This window comes from Haemorhous mexicanus, chromosome 4 (assembly GCF_027477595.1).
Source record: "Haemorhous mexicanus isolate bHaeMex1 chromosome 4, bHaeMex1.pri, whole genome shotgun sequence".
Lineage (NCBI taxonomy): Eukaryota > Metazoa > Chordata > Aves > Passeriformes > Fringillidae > Haemorhous > Haemorhous mexicanus.
The window spans coordinates 51,596,060-51,623,053 of NC_082344.1; the positions used below are offsets into that span (position 1 = coordinate 51,596,060).

At 38.6% G+C, this 26,994-nt stretch overlaps 1 protein-coding gene across 2 annotated transcripts in view; it reads left to right on the forward strand.

The window, feature by feature from the left end:
- Positions 1–26,994, forward strand: part of CORIN (corin, serine peptidase) — a 126,071-nt gene that overhangs the window by 52,788 nt on the left and 46,289 nt on the right. For both annotated transcript variants that reach the window (XM_059844889.1, XM_059844888.1), the window contains exons 5-9: positions 9,712–9,893; positions 19,305–19,418; positions 24,023–24,130; positions 25,695–25,805; positions 26,311–26,427. In XM_059844889.1, coding sequence (XP_059700872.1) covers positions 9,712–9,893; positions 19,305–19,418; positions 24,023–24,130; positions 25,695–25,805; positions 26,311–26,427 — 632 coding nt within the window. The remainder of the gene's footprint in view (positions 1–9,711; positions 9,894–19,304; positions 19,419–24,022; positions 24,131–25,694; positions 25,806–26,310; positions 26,428–26,994) is intronic.

Consider the following 26,994-nt stretch of genomic DNA (forward strand, 5'->3'; position numbering starts at 1 on the left):
TTTCACAGAATAAATTTTTTTTCATTTAATGAATTGCAATAGTTGTAGGGTAGGAACTTTTGGTAAAACATTGCATTTTCATAAGCATTTCGGGAGTATTAACACTGATTATTTCCTGTTTGATTGGTGTATCTGGGCTCACAACCAGAAACATAGAAATGAGGTAACATTTTATCTTAGTTTGGTAGATAGAGCTCTTCTCCTAGGTATGAGTACACCCTCCTGTGCAGCAATTAGTAAACAAAATGGTTTTGGATTGAAGTGTGGTTAAAGAATTCTCGAAGAATTCCTATGCTTTTCAGCTCATGTTTCACTTCTTTTAGTGCCCATCTTATTAACAAATAACTTATAAACTTTCTGCACTCAAACCCCATTGAGGATTCAGTTAGTGAGACATACTTACCTCTCACAAGTCTCTCTCCTCTGTCAGGAGGAGTATTGTTGCCCTATTGGAGACCCCACGGGAAAGCACCAGGCTCACAGCTCAGCAGGGCAGTCAAACTAGAATCACGAGATTATGCATGTGGGGAGGAGAGAAACTTCTGGGACTCTTCTGGCTCACATCAGGATGAGCATTAAAGAGGAATGAAACTCCTCAGGGCACTTTCTTTGGGTTTTGAGGATCTCTGAGGGTGGAGGTTGCACAACCCTTCTGGAGAACATGTTCCAACTACCGTTTCATGATGGATAATGCTATATAAAATGCTAGTGGTGCTGAAAGAATCAGTATTATCCTATTCTCTTGCCTGTTATTCCCCATCTCACCCATGTCTTTTCCATGCCCTGTCAAGAGTATTTAGTCAGCTCCATAGCAGATTGGATTTGGAAACTGATCTGAATTCAGTTAGGAGTGACTGATGCTATCCATTGTGTTACAGCGTGAAGTGCCGTGCTGGCACAAAGAAATAGGGAAGAGAGGTGGGGAGAGGTTTTGTGGCAGGCTGATGGGCAGTAGGACAGCTTCTTTAAATTGACATCTGCTTCTGACAGATTTGTTTGTGAAACAATTTTTATGTGAACTTGAAGCAGTATGATAATGGCTTACAATGATTTTCTGCTTGACAGAGAAGATTCTTGAATGTCATTGAGTGAGAAATGTGTCTGATTCTTTAGGATTCCTAGTAAGATGCAGCTCAGAAAGTTTTAACTTGTGTTGATTCTTGAGGTCTTCCTTCTCGCAATGCCCTGAAGTGCACAGGGAAAAATGAGTTCTAGAAAACTGTATGAAATCAAGGGTACCTCTCACAGGGTCATCTGTGGAAATGGAAGGCAGTTCTTTAGGAACAGTATTGTTTTGGGTGTATTTATTATCCTGAAGATACAAATACTTAGAGCAGCTGTGCAATGTATGATTTACTTCCAGTTAGTCCAGAATTCCTGTAGCAATGCTGTGATTGAAATACTGGTGTGTAATGCAGAGGACTTCAGTTTCACTGTGCCAGCTTCTCCTTCCCATGTGTGAATTCTGTTTGCTAAAATCATAAGATCTCATAACCTGGATTTTCAGGCATTTTTGAAATTTGTTTTGTTTTTTTAAATAAATTTCTATAGAGTAAACTAAATAAACAGTGTGTTCATAATTTGCATAACAAATACTAGGCAAGATTTTTCAGAAATATTACTTCATTTAGGGGTCATTTTGGCAGATAATACAAGATTGTAAAAGTAGGTTGTAGTTGTAGCAATATTCTTAATAATACTTATTTCAGCTGATTCAAGGATGAACTAAAGCTCTAATTAATTAATTAATGTAGTACCTCTCTCCCATTTTCACTGTTGTCTTTGAATCAAGTGATGGGATCAGTAAGAGAAATCTGGAAGGGCTGATTGCTTTTGTCAAGACAGATCGTCCCAACTGATTATGGTCATTGCACAAAATACACTGAAAATTTTTGAGATTTTTTTTTCTTTTCAATGCAACATTGCAATATTTATGCTTTGGCTGTACAGTGTCTACTTTAGGAATTTCTGATTGCTATGGTATTGTAAGCTCAACTTGCGATGTATTGTGCTGTCATGAAAAGTGACTGAGGAGTCAGAGAGGATTTCTGAATTTGTTTCTTGCTGATTCACAGAATCATACAATATCCTGTGTTGGAAGGTACCCACAAGGATCTCAAAGTCCAACTCCTGGCCCTGCACAGGACCATCTCCAAGGGTCACACCCTGTGCCTGAGAGAATTGTCCAAGTGCTTCTTGAACTCTGTCAGGCTGGTGCTGTGACCACTTCCCTGGGGAGCCTGTTCCAGTGCCCAAACATGCTCTGGGGCAAGAACCTTTTCCTGATACCCAACCTAAACCTCCCCTTTCTCAGCTTCAGGCTTTCCTCGAGCCCTGTCACTGGTCACAATCTTGAAGAGATCAGCATCTGCCCCTCCACTTCCCCTTATGAGGAAGTTGCAGACTGTGGTGAGGTCTCCTCCTCTAAGTCTCCTCGTCTCCAAGCTGAACAGACAATGCATCTTCAGTCTCTTCTCATATGGGTTCCTCTCTAGACCCTTCTTCATCTTTATTGCCCTCCTTTGGATGCTCTTTAATAGTTTAATATCCGTCTTACATTGTGGCACCCAAAACTGCCCCTAGGACTTGAGGTGAGGCTGCCCCAGTGCAGAGCAGAGCGGGACAATCCCTTCCCTTGCCCAGCTGGTGATGCTGTGTCTGATGCACCCCAGGACAGGGTTGTCCCTCCTGGCTGTCACAGCACACTGCTGACTCAGATGTGACTCCTTATTTCAGTCAAAATAGTTTATTTGGGTCTTGTCTACAAAATAAATTATTGCACTGACAAAAAATTCTAACTGGCATTGTAGAGACTGTATGTGTCCATTCTTAAGGATATCAACGCAGTTGTCTGAAGAGCATTTCTAAGCCTGAAAGAGATGTTAAATAACAGCTGTTGATGTAGATGAAGTAAAATTCAACAGCAGCTCTTGCTTCCTTTACTCATTTTTGGACGGATTAGGAGTCTCTTTTAAATCTAATGATACATTTGGATTTCTTCCCAGTTCCACTTTCACTGGAATCAGGAATTTATATTTCTCCGCTGTCTGAACAGCTTTCAGAGTTCTGTGTGAGCTCTTTCTTAGGTATGGTATTCTTGGATAGTAGATGTGTTCTAAGACTTCTGCAAGTATAGCTCTTTAGCTGTCTCTTTGCTGTTGCCATAAGATATGGCAACTATTAGGAGTAGTTAATTTGAACTGTTATTCTTAGTGAGAAAAAATCTGTGTGACCCACAGAAGAGATTCTAGTCCAGCTTTTTCATCGAATTTGTTTTTGCCACTTTTCTGTTCTCACAGTCTTTAAACAGAATTTTCTTCCATGCTGCAGGCAATCCATTCAGTATCTCCATCTTTTTCATTCTCATTGTGTAACCCAGGCTTTTTTCAGTCTCTTGGAAAGGGCACTCCTCTTGTGGCTCATCTGTAGTTGCCAAGGTTCATGTCAGCAAATGGGGTATTCCTGGGTGTGAGAGTTAGAACTGGCCTTCTGCACTAGCTCTAAATCCTTATGCTGAGTCCCTGAGGGCAGATGAGTGGACCCTTACCTGCAGTTCAGCCAGTTCATGCATGGCCTTAATCTTGTCTAAACAGCTGCAACCCCCCATTACTCAGGCTCCCAGCCCTGGGAAACTGAGCTGCTATGCCTTTTACCATGTTCACCTCTGAGGGCTTTTTTCTCCTTTAAGATGTTCCATGTTTCTCAGACTGTGGGTCCTGTCCTTTTACAGGTAATTTTGCATCTTTGTACTTATACACAGGAAACTGTTTTGACAAAACACTACATGCATTTAAGCTAAAAACTAAATTAGTGGCAGGTAGTACTTTGCTTTTAGTGTTACAAAGTGTTCCATGGAATTGAGATGCCATCTTTCAATGTTGCTATATGGATTCAATACCATTTTGTCAAGTGAAATAAATACAAAAATCTAAAATAATCTTGCTTTCTTTTCAGATTTTTTTATGTAAAGAAGCAAATTTCAGATTTAAACCCCCATCTAAGAGACAAAATAGAAATTCTAAATTTCAAATGAACTTGCAAGTTAGAGATGAAAACCAAACAAGAAAAATAAAAATACATAATTTTCTTGATTTTGTGAAACATTGGCAGACAATTTCTTTAAAAATCCATAAATAAAGAAGTGGTATTGAGAGGTTTATGAATTTGTCTTATAAAACTCTGTCAGTGACTGTGCTGCTCTCCATATTGGAGTACTTGTGAGAGGGCAAGAGAGAAAGATTTCACAAGAATGGTCACTCTAGAAAACTGTAATCCTGGGTGTGTGTGTTTGCTCTGCTGTAGAAACTTCTTTTTCTGACATTTATGTTCTCTGGAAGTTATTGTTAGAATATCATGAAAAGTATTAAAGACATTTAGAACACACAAAGGCTGGTGTGTGAGCTAATCACTTCAACTTGTTTGATTTCAGGGCTGTAGCAATAAAGAGTAACCTCAGTTTTCTTCTTCCCATTATTTCATGATGTTTCAGTTTGTCCTTGCACTCATCCTCCCTGCCCCAGCAATCTCTCACAATTGTATTTATTATTCATTTATTTTGCCTCAGGCCTGAGATCTGTCACCATTCTTAGCATGTGTGCCTGTGTATGAATGATACAGCAAAATATCCTTCAGTTGTTTTTAACTTGTCTCAGTACCTGAATACAGCTTATTGTGTGGCCACAGAAAAAGTTATCCTGAAACAACTGAAGAGATGAAGCTAGGGAAAGAACAGTAATGAGAACCAGCAGCAGCTGAAAATGTTCATCAGTCTGCCTGCAGTCAGGTTGTCTAATGAGCCACAAATGTGACCTTTAGCAATGCAGCCAGCAGTGTGTGTTCTCAGAGTGATCTTCGTGCTGCATTTTCAGCTCTGGCATAACAACTTGGTTGTCAGCCTTTTGCAAATCATTTACCCTCTATTGCTTTAACCTGTAAAACTGCAATCATGAATTTCTCAACGGGGCCTGTCTATAGCAGTGCTTTTACCAGTGGAGACACTAAGAAATACAACACATAATAATAAGCACTAGATATAAGATAGTATTTACCAGGTTGCATGGGGAGCTTCTGCAGGATGGTTAATTGTTAATTTTATTTAATTTAGTGCTTTTTTCAGCTCTAGCAGTTTCCGCTTCTCCCTCTCATGACATCTCATTCCTTCTTTGTCTGTATCCTTTTGGACAACCCAGTCAATTGCCAGATGAGAAAAAGGTGCTTTTTCTTTTTTTTTTTTTTTTTGGTCACATTACTCTTCAGTTGAATGAGTTACTTGACCTCTTATTTACAGCCTGAAAACAGCTCTTACAGGCAGCAAAACTGAAAGTAGCACGGAACCAGATCCAGATTTGGGAACCCAGCTGCATACAGTGCTGCTGCTTCCAGAGAAGACATGCCCTCAGTGTCTGCTGAGGTTGGGAGTCAGACTCTTTAGCCAACTTGAGTCTTGAGATAACCTTAGAAAATGTGCTAAATTCTGCAGCAAGCGGAAAACAGTCACCATGAGGATCTTCCCTCTCCTTACTGCTCCTTAGAGTATTATTTCTTTGATAACTTCTAGTACTCAAAACGACTCAAGAAACAGAGTCCACTGAGGACCCCTGCGCATGGTAATGTGATTGCAAAGAAGAGAAGGAGTAAATTCTGAAAAAAATTCATCTAAAAACGTAAAATATCTCTGAGTTATAAGGAGTAGGTCCCTGTAGGATTACAATCAGGCAGTCTGAGTTCCAATGTAGATGAACGCTAGGTGATCGCCATGACAAGGAGTCAGATCTTCTGCTTTCAGGCAGTGTTTAACCTCTTTGGAAACTTAAAGTCACTTTACAGAGTATATACTGTATTGAATACTGTGCTTCAATGAGTATTTCATACAAAACTTCTGATAGCTTCTTCAAAGATGCCTTATGCAAATTTAAAGCCCTTATATATTCTCTCTACCTTTAAAATGCTTTTTAATAAATGCTAAAGAAGATTTCTATTTTTTTTTTTTTGGTTCCCTACATTTCTTAATGTTGGTATTTCTGTGCAGCTGAATTTACTGAAGTGTGGGTTTTAGGTCTGGGGAAAACAACCACAGCGATAAAAGTCTGTCATATTTTCTTTCTTCCATCAAACTCCAGTTTCAGGAGCTTTTCTATTAATATCCCAATGAGCAGATTCACACACTAATATATTACAACCTGCTTCTGTGCCTGCCAGTGGTGCCAAATCAATTATGGTAAGATTGCCATAGACCTGTCAGTTTATTTTTTAAATGATTGGTCTCTGAGTAGTTGTAAATAAGACTAATCAAGATAAAGACTATTAATAATATTTTCATCCTCCAACAAATTAAGCAATAAGTCCATACTAAACTTGATCATTATCCAGAAATATTTAATTTATGGAGCACACATGACTCAACATTGAAACTGGGCCAAATATTGCAGTAATAGTAAAGGATATTGCAGTAAAAGTAAAGGATAATCCCATGTTTTCTGGTTTTTCAGAGCTTCTCTAGAGACTACAAATTCTGCTTGGTTATTAGATCACCGTGTAGTTGTCTTTTAGAAGACTAGTAATTTCCAAATTATTACTGTTCTGGGTATGTCTGTGGTAGGCTGACCCTGGCTGGTCACCAGGTGCTCTCCAAAGCTGCTCTGTTACTCCCCTCCTCAACTGGACTGGGGACAGAATATAGCACAAGTCTCATGGATCAAGATGTGCACAAGGAGAGATCCCTCACCAGCACCAAATGCTGCTACTGTCATAGGCAGACTCAACATGGGGAAAGTAATTTAATTCACTGCAAATCAAGTCAGAGCAGGGCAATGAGAAAAGAAACCCCAAATCTTAAAACATCTTCTTCACATCCCTCTATTCTTCCTGTGTTTAACTTTGGTCATAAATTCTCTTCCTCCTGTCCCCTCAGAGGTGTAGGGTGATGGCAGGTGTGGGCTGTGGTCAGTTCATCACACATTGTCACTGTCACTCCTTCCTCCTCACACTCTTCTCTGCTCCACCATGAGGTCCCTCCTATGGGGCACAGTCCTCCATGAACTTCTCCAGTGTCAGTCCTTACCATGGGCTAGGTTCTTCATGAACTGTTGCAGTGGTCCCTCCCACAGTGTGCAGTCCTTCAGGAACTTCAGGCTGCTCCAGTGTGGGATCCCACAGGGTCATGGCTTCCTTTGGGCATCCACCTATTCCAGAGTGGGGTCCTCCAGGGGCTGCACCTGCTGCCCCTCCTGCTGCACTGGCCTTGGTATCTACAGAGTTTTTTCTTTCCCATATTCTCACTCCTTTCTCCTGGCTGCAGTTGCCTTGCACAGATTTTTTCCCTGCCTCCTTAAATACTACAGAGGTACAGCAGCCGTCAGTGGTGGGCTCAGCTTTGGCCAGTGGTGGATCTGTCTTGCATCTGACTGGAGTTGGCTCTGTCAGACACAGAAGTTTCTGGCAGCTTCTTACAGGAGCCACCCCTGTATCCCTCCCACTAAAAGAACCTTGCCATGCAAATCCAATATCATATAAATAAGGTGAACTTTTTGTATTTTTGGGTTTTTCCTCATACAGATGTAAAAAATTCAATGTGCAGGTAGATCTTCTGAAAAAAATTACTCCTGACATTTTAGAAGCTTTTTAACAATTATGCGTAAGTATAACTCTGCATAGTTATATTTTAATACAACTTTTTAATATTATTTTTAAAATCCTGATTTAAATGAATGTTCAGTATGTTTAAAGACCTTTGGAAACAAGGAACCATGTAGATGGAAGTTTGCTGTAGTTACATTTGAAGGTATTGACATACACATACTACTATTGCCTGGTTGCTAAATGTCATGCTATAGCTCAGGTGTGGTGCTTTAAAAGTTAATGATTTAGATGTGGATCAGGAAAAACAGAGATCATATCAAATACTCCAGACTTGTATGAAACTTTTTCTGATAGTCCTCAAGAACTCTCTATGTTTTGTTTGTTTGTTTGGGATTTTTTTTCAAATAGCATTTCCATTTGTAGAAATCATGTGTATAGACTGGTTAACTGTGATATACTCAAGTAGATCTCTGTTGGAGGCCTGTTAAATTCAAGTAATGTCCCTACTAAGACTTTTTTTGAGATCAAAAAATAAACTTAGCAGAATGTAATGCCTTCAGATTACTACATGTGATCATCAGGTATGCTCCATTGCACCAGTAAATGAGGTAGAATTACTGCTTACAATACTTTTCACGGTAATGCAGTTTTGTAGCGTATTTTGTGGTTTTGTAAAAAATGAACAGAAAGTTCAATTAAGCATATCAGATTGAATAAAAGACAGGCTTATCACCAACAGATCAAATCAATACTCCATTTTAGTTTTGTGACATCTTATTTCTTACAGAAACTCAAGTGCCTTCTGTAGTAAGTAGCAGCATTTCTTTTGGCATTTTTGTGTATTAGGGAACCTCTGTAAAACCAGAAGTGTTATTAGTATATTAGTTAAGAAGGAAGGAAGGAAAAGCTTAAAAATGTCTGGAGACAGTCACTTGCCTTGTCAAATCCCCTTTATTTAAGGAGTTTCTCAGGCTCCAGACAGGAGGCAATGATGACTGCTTGAGAGCTCTTGTGCCCTTTCTTTGTCTCCACATTGAATAGGTTCTGTAAAAAGCAGAAGAGTGTTTCAGAACATCTTTATCTGAGGAACCTTTAAAAGTCAGAGGAACTTTGCCAGTACAATGTGCAGAACTAATAAGTGGCAACTGTTCTGTCTTCAGATGAAACACTTCTTGGTTTTGTACACAGCCATATAGGTGATCTTTAGTGCAAAAATTTTCTGTCTTTATACAGATCACAATAAAAAAATCTGGTGGTCAAAAGGGCTATTTTAGATTACATATGGTTATTTGCAGGCAACAATAATCTGCCATCCTGGAAGCTGCAAGAGACAATTTTAGAGATAAATTCCTTGACTTGTTTCTGAGATAAGTTCAATACTGCAGCATGTGTAGTGCATTGTGTAAAAGTCTTTAGCATTACCTGGAGAATGTATCTCTAAAACCACCTTTTTTTTAAAAAGTGGTTCCATCCAGAGTATGTAATGAACTCAGTAACAACACTGGCAGCACACTTGTCTTTTTAGATAGTAAGCAGAGAAAGGCAACCATACTGACTTCAAAATACTTACGCAAGTGAATATTTTGCTTTACATCAATCTCTCAGTTAACATTGTAGTGAGGCAGCTCTGGCAGCTTTTATATTTCTTTCTCATGGTCGCTGCCATGTCACACAGTTGCTAAAAGTACCATGTTATTCTCTGTTACTGTAAAATGAAACACTAAGTTGGTACATTTTATGGTACTGTAGACTTCTTCAGTTCAGGCCACTTCCTTGTGACTGAACATGGAGTTCTAGCCATGGTTTTGAAATGGGCAGGTACAACTGAGAGTCAGACATAAAGAGAAAGATATCTGTGGTGTACTGGGAACAAGATCGTTCTGTGACATTGTGAGTGGTTATGAATAAAGCAGAATTTCATTTGCTAAAGCCTAAGAGGTTCTGCAGTAATTTGGACATAAACTACAAAAAAGTTGTGTTGAAAATTTAATCACTGTAAGGGTATGGGTGGAGCTCTGTAGAGTGCAAAATTTGTCAAAAGCACTTATTATTACTTTTTGTGCTTTCTAAAAAGTTCTCACAACCTGCTAAAGTAATAATAATTTTTAATTTTGCTCTGTCTCTTTTCTTTAGTCAAGGCCTCTTGCCCTGCAGGACGTTTTGTGAGGCAGCAAAAGAAGGCTGTGAACCAGTCCTGGGTATGGTGAATGCTTCTTGGCCAGACTTCTTGAAGTGCTCTCAATTCCAGAACAAAACTGAGAATGACACCACTACAAGGGTATGCTTCTCACCACACCAAGAAAAAGGAAAGCAGTGTATGTTTCCATTCTTAACTGTTACACTGTGTTTATGAGTTTTCATTTAATAATTTATTTTCTTCCTGTGTAGGAAAAGCTCTGGGGTGAAAGTATTATTTATTGTTCTGTGTTCCATCTTATTACTGTAATAAAGTCTGGTTGTCAGTTGATTATAGTTTGCAGTGCTTTAATTGTTCAGGCTGATTTTTTTCAGACTTGTGTTGATTTAAGGCCTTTTTATTTTACATCAAAAATTCTGAGCTGTTTCAAGGAAAGAAGGTTGGAGGAAAGTAATATCACCTGTTGACTTTTTGTTTGCTCACTCTAATAAATACAGGTTTGTTATTTGCAGTAGGAACCTGATACACAGGCCAAAGTTCAAGTGAATCTCCTTTTTCCTTGCTGTAAAAACGAGCCCAAAACTGATCTAGAGGTAAACTTCTCAAAAAGCATGGTCTTTGTATGTCCACACATAAAGTCATAGAATCATTTTTTATCTCCAAAAAGATATTGAAGGGCATCCAGTCCACCTGTTAACTCAGCACTGCCAAATCCACCACTAAACCCTGTCCCTAAGTGTCATGTCTGTGCATCCTGTAGATACCTGCAGGGATGATGACTACACCACTTACCTGGGAAGCCTGTTCCAGTGACTGACCAGCCTTCCTATGAAGAATTTTTTTCCTAATATCCAATCTAAACCTCTCCTGGTTCTCCTTGAGGCTTTTTCCTCCTGTCATATTGTTGTTACTTGGAGGAAGACACTCACTGCCACCTTTATACAGCCTCCTTTCTGGCAGCTATAGAGAGTGATCAGGTCTCCCCTGAGCATTTTTTCCCCAGGCCAAATAATCCCAATCCCTCACACTCCTCATAAGGCCTGTGCTCTGTAGACCTTTCCCCGGCTCTGTTGCCCGTCTCTAGAAATGCTCCAGCACCTCAGTGTCTTTCTGGGGGGCCAAACTAAACACAGGATTCCAGCTGTGGCTTCACCAGTGCCAAGAAGAGCAGGGGACAGTCACTGCCCTGGTCCTGCTGGCCACACTATTGCTGACACAGGCCAGGATGCCATTGGCCTTTTTGGCCACCTGGGCACACACTGGCTCGTGTTCAGCTGCTGCTGACCAGCATTCTCTGGTCATTTTCCACTGGGCAGCTTTCCAGCCAGTCTCTAAAAACAAAGCATTTCCATCTCCTCAGAGGTGCTGCTGTGTTCTCTAGATCCAAATCTAGAGGTGAGATCACACCTGAGAGCAGTAAGCCTGACTTTTTCTCACTGACCCCATTGCTGGAGTTCCCTTGCTGGCATCTGAGACTTTGCTGTTGATAGGCATTCTGTGAGATGGAGAGACTGAGGCTTGTACAGTCTGTCTGTGGGTTCTGACTTTCTTAATGACTTCTGTGTGACAATAAACAAGAAGAAATGATGTGGTGAAAAAGAATTTATTCTTTAAAACTACCTTAAAAGATCAGGGAGGTTATACATTGTTTCTTTAAATGTTAGTTAATGGTACAATTAAAATAGAAAATATATCCTGGGCTACCTCCTTGTGATTCCTGAGTATACATAATGATGTAGCCTAAAATTATTAGACCAAGTCTTTCACCAGTTGGATTCTCTCCAGCTCTAAAGGCATATTTTTGAAGAGTCATGAAGTAAAGGAGAAGGGTTGCCCATACCTACTTTCATCTGTGGGAACTTTTGTATTGGCTGAGGAAGGAAAGGATCCAAAGGATTGTGTCTTGTTGAAGTTGAATGATTGCCAGTTAAATTGAGCACTGTCCACAAATTTTTTTTATAGAGTCCTGTGGTCTCTTGTGCAAGTTGCTGTAGTGAAAGCTGCTGGGACCAGTGTCTTAACTATATGATTAAAATATATGATATGTATGTTGAAAAAATTAGGTCTAATGGATCTCTCCAAATTGGAACAGTAAGAAAGTAAATTTAAAATGCATTTTCTTTTTCTGTGCCTCAAAGTCCCTATGTAAAGTGGGACTAAAAGTGTTCTTTTAGCTCACAGGGTTGCTGTAACCATTGTTTGTTACAGCTGGTCAGTGTTCAAAAGCCCCACCAAATCTAGAGAGCTGAGCTAGATTAAGCCAGAAGAGATTTTGTCACGAAACTTAAAAGTTTCAGAATAGCCTGTGGCTAAAAGAATATATTTACTATTGTTAGAGAAGGAACTTTTAAGAATAGTGCCTGGTTAATGATTATTCCATAATCTGTATGGCAGGATTGGTATTCATCTGGTAGTGAGCTGCAGAAATTAGAGGCTTCTCCACAGTGGAAGCTTCTTTTTTCTCACCAGGGGAAAAAATGTAGAGCCAATTGTGAGATTTGCTGCTCCTACCTGACAGACTGTGGAGGCCTTTATTGCCCTACTTATTGTCAGTTCTGACATCCTGTTGTATAAAAAAAAAGGGGGTTTTAAAATTGAATTTTTCATTGGGCATGATGCTTGGACAGGAATGGTTTTCATGTAGAACGAGAGACTGATTTGAACTGTCTTCCAGGACCTGCAGGGAGCCTACAAGAAGGATGGAGACAGGCTATTTACAAAAACATGTGGTGACAGGACAAGGGGGAAAGGCTTCAAACTGAGAGTAGGTTTAGATTAGATATTAGGAACAAAATCTGTGAGGGTGGTGAGGCACTGGAACAGGTTGCCCAGAGAAGCTGTGGATGCCCCATCACTGGAAGTGTTCAAGGCCAGGTAGGATGGGGCTCTGAGCAGCCTGGTCTAGTGGAAGGTGTGCCTTAATGGCAGAGGGGTCAGAATAACATGATTTTTAAGGTCCCTTCCAACCCAAGCCCTTCTACCATTCTGTGATTCTATAAATAAGGAGAATATTTTGACCTTTATTTTTATTTGAAAGAATGGGTTTGGGTTTACTAGGCTGCTTCTCCTACAGAAATAAACTTTACTGTTCTTGAATATTTATTTCTGCAATTTGTATATTTGAGAGAATTTGCTTCTCTGACCACAGTAGAACCAAACAGCTGAGGCTGATTCTCTGCTCTAGTTCCTTTTCATCTAGTGCTCAGCAAAAACTGCTTTTCACACTCTTCTCAGGGTTCAGTTTCTGGAAATTTTAAGAGCATGGCCTCAGTTTATGACTTCTTTCTCAACTCTGTGGTTTCTTTTGGGATTTGGTGCCTCCAGATTACATGCAGTGAATCCTTCCCTGCCCACATATGCCTTGCATATAATCTGTTTTGTGTGATGTATTTCTCTTTTGCATCTTTAGTTATATCCTGTGTTTATCAAAATTAAGGTCTGACCACTGTACCTGCTTGTTTCACAGATTCTTGTACAGTGTCACCCAGTCACCTAATCCCCAACAAAACTTTTTCTTGATTTCTCTTGTTTATTTTTGTCTGATTTTGGCTAAAAACTCCATATCCTCCACATTTTCTGAATGGAAGATTATCACTCCTCCAAAAAAATCCTTGAATGCCATAGTTCCCTGCCCTGTTGGAGAAAATATGCTTGAGTCATGTTATAGTTAGAATCCAGAGCATTTATCCTGGGAACAGTTAACAGTTCTTCTAAAAAATGTTTATTGGTTAGAATAGGGATTGTCTTGAGGATACACACTGGTCCGTGTGTCACGGCTAATATTTATCTTTGTCTAAAATTTAGCTCCACAAGCATTGGAAATTCAGTGTACAATACCACTGTGGGGAATCTATTATAAAATGCATCCCTGATGTGAACACAGATGTACTGATTGTACTGGAAGATCCAAGCCATGCCATTATAATAAAAACATCTGAATGTAAAATGACTGAGTCATTCAGTCATTCTCTGAGTCACTGAGAAAAAGATGCAGGTCTGAAGGCTGATGTCCTTCAGATTGATACCTGTTTACACAAGTGACAAGTGAATTCTCAGTAGATGAGAAAATCAGCTACCCTAATAATAGTTGTAAGGATTTATGTTTTGAGATTTAAGATAGGTGGTGGAACTGGTTTCACAGGTTTAATGAGCTATGAGCGTGTAAGGGAGTGAGCTGGAGGCATAATCAGTAATTCACTCCACATGTAACCAATAATGCATTATGGGGGGAAGAAATCACAGAAACCTTCCTCAGGGCTGTTATTCGTATCCCTACTCACAGAAAAATTTCAGCTGTGTTTTTTTCTCTCTCTCTCTGACACTGTTTACATAGGTATTTTATTAGCTTTGACCAGCCAGCATAACTATTGGTGTTAAAACCATATCAGAAGAAAACCTAGTAGCTTGAAAGAGAAGCAAAGCAACACAATTATCTGATTTAGATTAACATGGAGCTTGCAAAAGAGCCCTGAAGTGATTTTATTTTTCTGTTAATTTGAATTGTAAAATGCTTTCAAAAGCAGCAGTGAATATGATGCTTCTACTGTTTATACCACAAAACTATGTAAATTCCAGTGTAGAGTTATGAGACATTGTTCACTTCTGTATTTTTGCTGAAGAGACATTATGAATAAATGTCAGTTTCTGTTAAAGATGTGATGCACAAGTAGCCTGAACTTCACTTCATTGTCATGAGATTTTGGGTTGGAAGGGACCTTAAAAATCATGTTACTCCAGCCCCTCTGCCATAGTAAGGCATACCTTCCACTAGACCAGGATGCTCAGAGCCTGATCCAACCTGGCCTTGAACACATCTAGGGATGAGGCATCCACAGCTTCTCTGGACAACCCGTCCAGTGTCTCACCACCTTCACAGTAAAGATTTTGTTCCCAATATCTAATCTAAACCTACTCTCAGTTTGAAGCCCTTCCCCTTGTCCTATTACTACATGTTTTTGTAAATAGCCTGTCTCCATCTTTCTTGTAGGCTCTGCGCAGGTATTGGAAGGCTGCAATTAGGTCACCCCTAGCTTCATTCAAACTGGTATTAATTAAGAGGATTGTCTTTGAGGAATAATTTGAGTAGGGAAGTCGAATACCTGATTGCAACAGGTATTTATTTTTCTATAGGCAATATAACTATATACAGCCAGTAGATAATTTTTCTGAGAAAAAGCTTTTAAAATCAGGAAGATACTATCTTTCTTTTGTGCCCTTGCATTTACTTAGTGCAGTGAAAAGGAGAAAGAGGAGAGAGAGATGACTTGTGTATGTGTAAGATTGATGCTGAACAGCTACAAAACCAGCAATAGTGGAATAATTTTTTGAGGGAAACAAAATGTTTTTCAGGATTGTCGTGGTGTTTCATGTGATGAAATACACACAGTTGCTTAAACTATTTCCCCTGCCAAATCCCTCTTTAATTCTATTGATCCTGCATTATATTTTGTTGTTTTCTCTGGTTTTTATTCTCCTATTCTGCATGTTTCTTTTCCAGCTTGGATTTTATTATGTGGCCTTTTTAGGCCACATCGCTGAGTGAAAGAAAAAGGTCTTTTGTCTTTTTTCTCCCACAGGATTTTGCATCCTAAGGAAATAGAGAAATGCACATTTATCTGGGGGTAAGGAGTCACCAGCTTTTCTAATTCCATGATTGTGATCATAGTGTGATCAAAACTTTCTAGAATTGACAGCAACAAGATGCATACACTGTACTGCAGGGTACATACATGATATAGGGAGCAGGTGATGAAAATCTGAAAGTGAGAGAATAGAGGGATTCCTCTGTGTTCCATTGTGCTCTTATGACTATATTGGGTAAGAGAAAGAGTCCATCTGTCTTATAATTCTTACTGCAAAAGCTGACCAAATCAAATGTCCAGAAAAGGAGAACAGGCCAAGACTATGTGGCAGTACTTTTCCAAATACTCCTGCACCTTCCATGTGTTTGATTCTGTAATTTGTGACCTGCCATAGATTTTTATTCTATTAATGTGTCCCTTTGTTACATGGGTGTGTATGTGTTTTAGCATCCATAGTACTGTGTTCCAGAATGTTACAGCTTGTCAGTGTATTGCATGAAGAGCACTGCCTTTTGGGTGTTTTAATACCTCGTACTTCTTCCATAGCATTAGATAGTAAATGTGGTCTCCTCTTTGCTTTGGAAAAAAAAAAAAATTGGCAGCACTTTTCATGGTAATTTTCAGAGTTGTAGAATGCTTTATCTGTTGCTATGCCTTGAAATGCAACCAGATGTCAATCTTGAGGATGGTAAAATAATGTTTATTTCAGTCTGTGCTCTCTGCAGGATTCTTTTCCAGGGACCTCCACATAATCTTCTATAGATGACATTCCAGTAATCTATCTGGAAAGTACAGCAAATAAATGGTCTTACCTCCTCAAAGACACTTTTGATAGTACACCAGACACAGGTAAAATTAAACACTTTTTGCTGCCACTGGTGTTTAGTCCAGGATTTTGGAAGCTAATCCAGATTGTAAAACTTTCTGGGTAAGGACTAAAACAAGCAAGTTTCTCTATTAGGAAGGATTGCTTCCATTTTATTTGGGCTCATTTTACATAACATTCTTCTTCAGGAGTTTGTGTGTGTGTATATTTGCATGATTTTATTAATAAATGTGTAAATTATTTACAGAGGTATCAGTAATTAACATTTCCCAGCATATTTCTTTAGAATAACATCTTTGCCATTTGTAATAATTTTGAGTGGAATGGTCTGTGTTTTTCCTATTTCAGACATCTATTTCAGGCATTATTTCTTCTGCTGCTGCTTTGTTTTGTACAGTACCAGGGTTTCTGAGTATGTAGCCTATGTTCAGTACAGTCTTATAAATGGTTGCTTACCTAAATCCACTAGGTTCCAGATCAAGTACCAAAATTTAACATTCAGCAAAAGTGTTTTACAGCATTAGATAAGGCTTTTAAAAGTTCCAATAAAATCTGATCTTTGGCAGTGTGATGGAATGGTTTTCAGCCTACTGAAGGCTTCTTGCATTAGCTTGGTAGAAAGCAGAAATTACATTATTGGACGTACTGTCCACAGTACCTTCCTGTACTTTCCTTGCCCTGAACACTGCACTGACTGGACCAAGCATATCCAGTCATTACCTATTAGAAGACTGCAAGAGGTGAGATTAAAATTTCTTAAGATTTTATCTGATTGCAGCTGGAAGCTAAAACTGAGATAAAGAAACTAAAGAAACTAATTTCGCTCTTCCTCTTGTTTTTTGTCTAACATACAAGATAAACAGCAAAATGCTCACTTTAGGTGTGCAGAAATGGAGAAGTGGTTTGGGATAGGAGCAGAACAAGACAGAGATGTATTAAGGAGGCAGAGTCAGGATGACTTATAAGTGTTTCAACACACTTGTTCATAGCCCAGAAATGAATATGGAACCCTAGAACCTTTTCTGATCTGTAAGAAAAGTTATCAGATATTCCTGCTGTTAACTTTGATTCTCTCAGGCCAGCCTGGCATGTTCACACAAAAGATAGGAGTCCATTACTCTTGCTGTCTTAGTACCAGTGAAGCTCTGTTCTGATGGAGGTCTCCATCAAAGCAAATCAAGGTAGCTTCTTTTGAGTTATTTATGCTCTTTTCCTTTTTAAACAGGAAGAAAATTATGTAAAGGCCAAGTTATAGGAATGTAAGATTACCCATGAGTTAAAGTTGCCTTTCCAACCTCTAAGAGCCTTTCTTGTATGATGAATTGCAAAATTTTGATTATGCTACCATATTGTCTTTTTACCTGACATCATCATCTGTGGGATAAACTCTGGTGTCCAGGGAACTAGTACTTCCATCCCAAGGAAGTCTCTTGTTTCTAGGGGCCCCTGTAGAGCTTAGCGACTGCAGAAATCAGGAAGTGCAGTGTCTAGGACAGGGAACTGGAGAAATAAAAAGATTGGCTCATAATAAAGTTTGACATTATCATATGAAATGAGATTCTTGCCCTGTCACTGTTGCAATGACCATGCTGAGCAAGGCACTTGAATACAAGATTTTCTCTACTGTTCTTTGAACACTTTCAGCTAACTGGGCTCTTCATTTGTATAGCTGGAGTTTATTTGCAACTGAGACATTTGCATCTACAAGTAAAGGCAACCAGAGCTATTCTTTGAACATGACATCAGTCATGTAAAATGACATCAGTCTTTGCCCTCCAAAAGAAATCACTTGCTGATTTTTGTGTCTTAGATGTTATTATTCATTAGTTCTTATAACTTTCACTTTAATATCTCATTGCCTCATTTTTCATGCTATAAAATGAGACTGTGACTGTTACCTGATCTCATGTTTGTCTTAAGGCTATCATATTTTGCAGTTCATAATACCCTACCAAAACTGATAGAATACTGATGAGGCTGTAACTCTTCAGTTAGAGGTTAGGAAATGTGTCCAGCCACACAGTGTGAGGGAGCCTACTGGGGAACACATCATAAGGGTGTGCAAAAGGATGATACTGGTGGTTTTGCACTACTTTGTCACTGATAAAGAGTCACAAACATTAAATGGCACAAACCAGTTGAAAGTCTTTGGTTTAAATTAGTATTAGGGCACCTAATTATTATTTTGGGCACTGTTCAGTAAAGTTAAAACACTCCTAATTTAAAATACATTGCATAAGCAGCTTTCACTGCAATAACCATGTTCTCATTACACAAGTGGAAAATGATGTTTGTATTGTAAAATCAAAATTATTTGCTGTCCAAGTGGACAGTACACCTGGAAATGTCATAGAAAAGATTTTGAAATGACTCCTTTTTATTACAAACAAATTTTCCATAAGGAGTGTGTGTTTCAGTTAACTAAGTTTGCCCTGTTTCTTGGGGATAATAAAATAATAGTGAGGCTTAGAAAAGAAAGTAAGTATATTGAAAAAAAAAAATCTCCTGCTGACAAAATTTAAAACTAAAAATGAAGGTGCTGAGAGTGTGTGTGTTTTGTGTGTAGAGACATTGCCATAGTGTGATAGAAAGACTGCTGTTCTAGGACTAGAAATAAAGCTAAAAATCTAGGTAAATAGTTTAATGTGCAGCCAGTGCAAGCTGGAGCTATTTGTAATTTTTGAAAAACACTGAAGAAGCATGCCCAGTGCTAAGTGGTACCTCATGGAATCCACTGTATTGGTTTGGCAAACTGTGAGGAATACCAAAGGGCTGTACAGTACTGCCAGTCTTAAGCAGAAATAATTATATTTTTTGTAGACATATTCCACATAAGGCTCCTTCCTTCATCCCAGGGGCAGATGTAGCAGGTGTAATAGTCCTTTCATGACTGCCTGTTGAGGTCTTTTAAAATGGGTCACTGATACAAGTTTCAAATGGCTTTGTGCTATCTCAAAAATCATGATTTCTTTTTTCTCTTTTAGGTTTTCCTCTTGACCTTCTTGCATTCAGTGATGCTCCTCTGAGAGCTATCCTAATGTTTTCCAAATTGAAAATATATTTCAATCCCTTGGAAATACTGAATATCAGTTTGACACTTGTAAGACTCTAGTATCACTAACTTTGTAGTGTTGATGCTAATGCTTTTTCGCCACATTCTGTCTTTTGTGCTCTCTTACAGCACTGTGTGGAGGAGAGGAGAGTTTCTTGTGTGCCAGTGGGATCTGCATCCCAGGGAAACTGCAGTGTAATGGCTACAACGACTGTGATGATTGGAGTGATGAGGTCCATTGTAGTAAGTTTCTTAAACCTTGCAGTGTTCTGCTGAAGTACTGAATCCATTCAGGCACACCTGGGAGCTGAAGCAGGCTATTGGCACAGAACAGGAGCTTTGCATAGTGTTTGCATATATTGACATTTGGACTCTGTCAGTTGCTGTGGACTGTATTTAGCTTTGCCCACTCAGGCCACAGCATGTGCTTTTGATCTATCAAATTTTGTGCTTTGAGGGAGCTTTGTGGAAATAAGAAGAATTTGGGGTTTTGTTTGTTTCTTTGTTTGTTTTTTTTAATGGATCAATAGTGTACATCAGAAAGGAGCACTTCTGATAATCAGCTGCATACTATTAGTTGTAGCTTTATACTGGTCCTTGGCATTGATTTTAGGCTAGATGCAAGACTGTTTCTTTAGAAAGTTCTCTTGGTCTCAACACTGGATGAGATTTATTTCAGTTAATCCCAGTATGTGCTGCAGTAAAGTGTGCATATGTGATAGCTTAATTTTTATTTATTTGTCTGTGGTAGTGCATGTCTTTATAGCTCCTATGTGTTTTTCTGTGTTAACAAAACACCTTGGACTACAGACACCTTTAGAAAAGTGGAGCAAATGTACCTTACGAAGACAATCAGAAGGCAAGAAGAAAAAGAACAGAAAACGATGTGGAAAAATTACTTAATGGGGACTGTACAGGACATGATGCCACAAAACAGGATTTCTCATTCAGACTTTGAAGAATGTCAGACTGTGCAGTTTAGACTCAACTCAAAAGATTAGTTCTTATTAGTGATTTAAGAGCCTGGGCATTCCAAGACTCACAGAGTTGCATTTAAGGAAGTTGTTGTTAGATTTTATCTGGGATACTACAAGGAATAAATGAGGACAGCAATTTCCTCCTGGTCTCTATATGAATAAGGCTAGAGCTTGCTTTTCCTTTAATAGCCTACAATTCATTTCTTGGATGGTGAGATAATGTCTATTATGTAAAAAGTATTGTATGTTTTTATTTTCCAATTTTTCATGTCAGCTTTAGATTTAAAGTAAGTTCAAAATTTTAAAAATGCCTATGAGACTATGGCTCTCAAGTTCAATTAGAAATGGGAAAAGAAGAAATTAGTAGTAAAATAATAAATATATTACATGTCTTGAAAAAACAAGAATAAATTTCAGGAGCTAAGATTGCCTTTGAAAGGATGCCTGTGTGTTTAATGATACAGGCTTTATATGCAGGGGACATCTTTCATTAGGATGCTTGGTAGGAGTTGAGGAGAGGGTGTGGAAGTCAAATAAGACTTTCCTGAATTACACAGTAGAAGGAGCAAAACTGAAGGAAGACCTAGTTGCCTGAAAGCTTGGCTGGTAAAAGATGCTGTGTTTCCTGCAGTCCTTGTCCCTCTCAAAGTCTTAAGTCTCCTCATGAAATTACAGAATAGGTTGCTCAGAATCCCATCCAATCTGACCTTGAATATTTCCAGGAATGGGGTGTCTTACCATTTCTCTGGGTAACTGTTCTAGTGTTTCCCCATCCTCATTGTGAAACATTTATTCCTTATGTCTAGTCTAAAAATACGCTCTTCTAAAACTATTACTCCTTGTCCTATAACAGGCCCAGCTAACAAGTCTATTTCCATTTTTCCTATAAGCTTCCCTAAAGTGCTGAAAGGCCATTATTTCTCCAAGAGAAACAACCTCAACCCTCTTTCAGCCTTTCTTCAAAGGAGAGCTGTTCCATCCCAATGGTCTTTTTGTAGCCTTGTGTGGACCTCTTCCAACAGGTCCATGTCTTTCCTGTGCTTTGACACCTAGGGCTGGATGCAACACTCCAGGTGGGCTTTCACAAGAGCAGAGCAGAGGGACAGAATCACTTCCTCAACCTTCTGGCCGTGCTGCTTCTGATGCAGCCCAGGATACAACTGGCTTTCTGGGCTGCAAGTGCACATTGCTGAGTCACGTGCGGCTGTTCATTTACCAGTTCCACCAATTTTTTTTGGCCGGGCTGCTTTCCATCAGTTCACCATCCTGGTTGATACCAGGGTTCTCGCTGACCCAAGTACAGCACCTTGTTAAACCACAAGAGTCCCATGCACCACTTCTTGAGCTTGTCCAGATCCCTCTGTATGGCATCCTGTCCTTCAGGTGTGTCAACCACACCACTCAGCGTGGCATCCACACCATCTCCCCATCTCATCTGCAGCTTTGCTGAGGCTGTGCTTGATCCCTTCATCTATGTTATTAATGAAGACATTAGATAACAGTGGTCCCAGTACAGAGCCCTGGGGGATGCCACTGGTCGCTGCTGTCCTTTGGGATTCTGAGCTATTGACCCTTGGGACGTGATCGTCCAACCACTTCCTTATCCACCAAACAATCCACCCCTGAAATCCATCTCTCTCCAGTTAAGAGGGTAGGATGTTGTAGGGGTTTGCCCAGACCCGTGTGCAGCAGGTCCTTCTGGATCTGTATCATACAGGGATCAAACCTTCCGCCTTGGCTTTTCCACCGTGCTTTAAGCAGCTGAGCTTATCTCAGGGCCAAATTGTTGAATGCAAAAGATTCACCAGGCTTCATTTGTGTTTAGTGGAGTACAGTAAAATTGGAGTACGAGTAAAATTGTATTTAATTTTGTGTAAATGGGGATATCCCCATCATTTATAAAATTTAAGTTGAATCTTTTACAAGTGGCAGCTGCCAAGTGCCCATCTTACTTAACAGATTAACCAATTACCTTTACAATACATTATTGCCTGTATCTTGAAGAAAATGTATATTAAGGCTGTTAGATTTTCATCAAGTGAATCTTCTTTCCCTGCAAGGAAGTTTGTATTCTTTTTGTTTACCCTTTCTGTGTGGGCCTGTGGGTTGTCACCCTGAAGGACACTGCAGCAGTTTCAGAGGTATGGATGGAAACAGGAATGGGGATATGAATGGAAATTAAACAGTAAATTTGTCCAGAGGAAATAACATAGAAAACGGCAGTTTTTTTTCATTTGCAGGAGGAGCAGTGGAAGAAACACAAAAACTGTCAGAGCTACAAACTGATCAATAAGATTAAAGGTTGCCAGAGTACTTCATGCTGTTGCATATTCAAAACAAGTGATGTTTAGAATTTACTCTCAGCTGGGTGTTGGTCTGCTTACAGGAAGCAAGAACTTAAATTTATTTTCATGTAGTGTGGGGTTTTTGTTATTCCCTGTTTTATGAATAATGATTCTTTTTGAAGCTGAATTAACTATTGAGTATGTAACTCATGGCTTAGCCATATTATTTTACTTCATATCCTGAAGCATTTCCTTCTTATTAAGCTATAAGTTCTGTTTGGACTTTCTAAGATAATATGAAACTTGAAGAAGGCCGTAATACTTCGGTGGGGGAAGGAGAGGACATGTTCAAGTTCTAGAGTTTTTGTTCACCTAGGAAGTGAAAAACTTGGTTGACATTGATCTGAAAGGGTAGAAACCCCTCTGCACTTTTCTGGAAGAGTTCTGCACCTTTCAGTATGTAATATCCTTGGAAGGACACCCTGCTTTCAAAGGGGAGCCGCAGTGCAATCATGAACACAGGAATCACATGCCAGGAGGAGAGAGGGAAGTGGTAGCCTGATTCTGTTGTTTTGTGGTTGATCATCTCAGAAGAACGGAGGCACTTTGGTTCCAGTCCTTGCTTTTTGAGCTCTCTCTCTCTCTCTCTGTTTTCCGGGAAATAACTCATTTAAAATGCCTCCATATGCCAGGAAGAACAGACATAAAGGACTTCCTTGGTTCCAGTGGCATAGCTCCAACAGGAAGGCAGTGTTGTCCACCCAGTTGTTCTGTATCTCAGCATTCTCCCTGGAAAGCTAGAGGTCAAGGAGAAGTCTAGAGGAAGGCAGTGAAACTGAGTTTCCCACTTCCTAGCTGTGTGCTTGAAATCAAAAGTTATTACTGATGGGACCAGATACCACAAACCATAATTTCTCTTCAACCCACCCAACTACAACAAAGATTCCATGTTTTTGTTGAACCTGATATTATTCAAGTATTATGGTTATTCTCAGAGAATATCTGGCAGGCTTTACTGATGCATCCAGTCATGAAAAAACATGAAACCCACTTAGGGCTGGCAGTAAGAATTCCTTGATGAGAAGGCACCAGGCCAAATTTGAGCTCCAAACTGTGTGAAGCATAAAGCTCATTTGAAACTATTGTAAGACCAAAGGCGGGCTCAAAAGCAGGGTGTAGGGATCTTGATTTTCCTATTAGAACCTTCATCTCCACTTAATAGCCACATCAGGTACTTTCTGAGTAATCTGCAATGGTGAAGGCTACAACATTTCTTGAGAACTCTATGTGTATAAAGTAATTAAACTTTTAGGTCCCTATGTGCAGCCAGAGCACTCTCTCCTTATGGTATTGATCAAAAAAAACACCTGGCAGAGAGAGAGTAAAAATTTCTAAAAATGGCTTTTGATTTTTCATATTCTTCCAGATTAGTTTCTCATAAACTGGTACACACCAGTATTAATGCAGAGCTGTAAGTTGTAAGGAATCTTTAGTTAATCTTGTGTGTAGTCAGTACATTCCAGGATTCATAGTTTATATGAATGTTCCAATGCAACCTTAACATTTTACATGCTTTGTTTTGTAGATTGCAGCAATGATGTATTTCGTTGCGACACAGGAAAATGCCTCAATTACACCTTTGTTTGTGATGGATACGATGACTGTGGGGACCTTAGTGATGAACAAAATTGTGGTAAATGAAATGTGGTTATGTGCTTTCCTAGTCTTTAAGATATTAGGGCTGCCTAGGCCAGTAAACCTTTTCATTAAACTACTGAAGGAGTAATATACCCTGCTCTTACCATATTTGAACAAAGTGAAAACAGCTCACAGATTCTATCTGAAATTTGAAAAGGTTTAAAGGAGAGTTCTGGGTCAGTCCAAATCTTGAAGGGTTTGGTATTTGTAAAAAATACTGCTATTTTCGTTTTACTTCAAACTATATTCAAAAGATGCTTCCTTGCTAGCTTGACTGGATTTAACTGAGAGTAAAGCAAACTATATGAGGGCATTGGTGGTGCCAGTTCTTTTATAGCTGAGCTGTTTTTATGTAAGATTGATAGTGAAGTCATATGTTTTGATTATCAAATTCTGTTTCTTTCAAATTGTCTTCTCAATCAACTTTCCATGTTCTCATGACACTTACCTACCTAACATATGTATCTACCTATGCTTAACTTCCATAGGAGAAACAATGAGGTTTTGACATTAAAAAATAATAATCTTAACATGGAAATATTGGGAAACTTAGAAGGCCTTATTTTTACTAACCCTTGGTCCTGTTACTACACCTGAGAACAATTACATTTTCTAAAATAATTTGTAACAGTTAAAATATTATTTCTCCCTTTTTTCCTTTTGCTTTTCTAAGGAAGAACACAATATAAAAACTAAAAATCAAGGCACATTTTTGTCTGAGATTTTTTTTTTTTTTTGATTTCTTCAAATTAGGCACACTCCAGGACTTTTTAATATTTTCTTGTCAGTTTTGGTTATTTAGTGGGTTCTTTTTCATACATAATCTTAGTTTAAAGATGATTAAGTTTTTTTAAATGTTGATTTGTCTCCTGTCTTTCCTACCTTGACAAAGGTTTTCTCTATACAATTTTTAAAATCTAAGTTTTTGTACATGCCATAATTGGTTTTCATAGCAGATTTGGAGGAGTGGACTGTGTGTTCTCTCTATTTTGATGTAAAGTCAGTGTGCTCAACAGAATGCTCTTCTTTGTGCATTCAGGTAGAAGGAGCAAGATGACAATTGGAATAATTTCCCTGTAGATAATTCTTATGGAAAATTCCAAGTACATGCAAAAAATATAGTTTCTGAAGCTGCAAAATATTTTTTAAATGCCTTAGTAAAAAGATGAGTGAAGGAAATTATTTTCTCTGATGGTTACTGAAAATGTTGGTTAACTGAAAAGCATTCCCTGAGATGGTAAGCCAGATCTTCTAATGGGTTTAACAAATCTTAGAAAATTGTTTATTTACAAATAGTCCCAGCTGTGCCCCTGAGAGAAGGAATGAGTGTATCACTATACAGGCAATACAATTAGGAATATATGTAACTACCATCTGCAGATACAAAAAAAATTCTTAATAAAATTTATTAATTCAAAATGGCTTAATTAACAATAAAAATTAGCTAAAATTATTAGGAAAATTAACTAATAAGCATAGAACAATGGATCAGTAATATTAAATATACAAATGGTTACTTAGCATCCTTTTTTTTTTCTTCAAATTTGCATTTTATGTAGATTGTAATCCAGTGACACATCACCAGTGTGGAGAGGGGAGATGTATAACAGCTGATTGGGTATGTGATGGTGACCATGACTGTATAGACAAATCAGATGAGATCAATTGCTGTAAGTTCCCTTAATCTCTAAATTATTTTTTATTTCTTTAAAAACCATTAAAAAAAAAAGAAAAAAAGTTCTCACTTGACAAATGAAATGTCCATTTTCAGTAGAGAGCAGCAGCAAACTAAACATTTGTTGCCTTTGTTGAGAAGTAAAGCATTGCTTTCTGTTAGAGTTTCTTGTTAATTACAGAATTAGCTTTTTGTTAATTGTAATGTTCCCACTAAATGAGTAAAAATTATGTGCATTATTTTTCCTTGGGGAAGTTAAGACTTCATGTCAGGCTGTTGCTAATACCTGACATTTATAGTTTCAGTCTCTGTAGGTAAAGATCAGTGCAGCTATTGAAAAATTAGCCAACACGCAATGAGAAATGCCTCCTGATCTCCAGTGCTAAGCAGTGCTGTCAGCTCCTCCTAAAATAACTTCAGTGTGATGTTCAGATATAATGCAGAGCTTCACTGAGCTCATTCATCAGACTATTGTTTTTTTAATATTTTTTTCTCTCTAGCATGTCACAGTCAGGGTCTGGTGGAGTGCAGAAATGGGCAGTGCATTCCGAGTGCATTCCAGTGTGATGGAGATAATGATTGTAAAGATGGAAGTGATGAAGAAAACTGCAGTGAAAGTAAGGATATGGCTCATTTTACTCTTCTCACTAAACCTACCATTGACTGCTATGTTCCACAGTGCCTTTAGCTAAAGCTGTCTGACAAATGACTTTCTCCACCTTTCAAATAACACTTGCTGAGGCTGGTTGGTGTGTGCTTTCACACAGGCATTTGTAAGCAGAGACTTCTTTTAATACTCAAAATTATTAAAAAAGGTGAAGAAGTGGGGGTGATATTTAGCACAGTATTTAGTTATCTGATATAATTAGCTGTTTCCTGAAATACAGTGTTTGGAGCAATGAGAATCTACTATTACAGGAACTGGTGTCATTTGAGGAGGAATTTTCTCATTAAAATCCTTTTCTTTATCAGAACTTGGGAATCAGAGAAAGAATGTTTTCATGAGTAAACTAATGATTTAGTGTGACTAAAGGAAAATTTATGAGAACATAAGTTTTCACAGCTACTTGATAGCTATCTTATTATGGACTCTATGAGAGAATAGGAAACTAAGCAATGGCTTGAGCCCCAGAACATGGTTTTCCAAAGACACTCAGAAGGCAGATTTGTTATGATGATTTCAA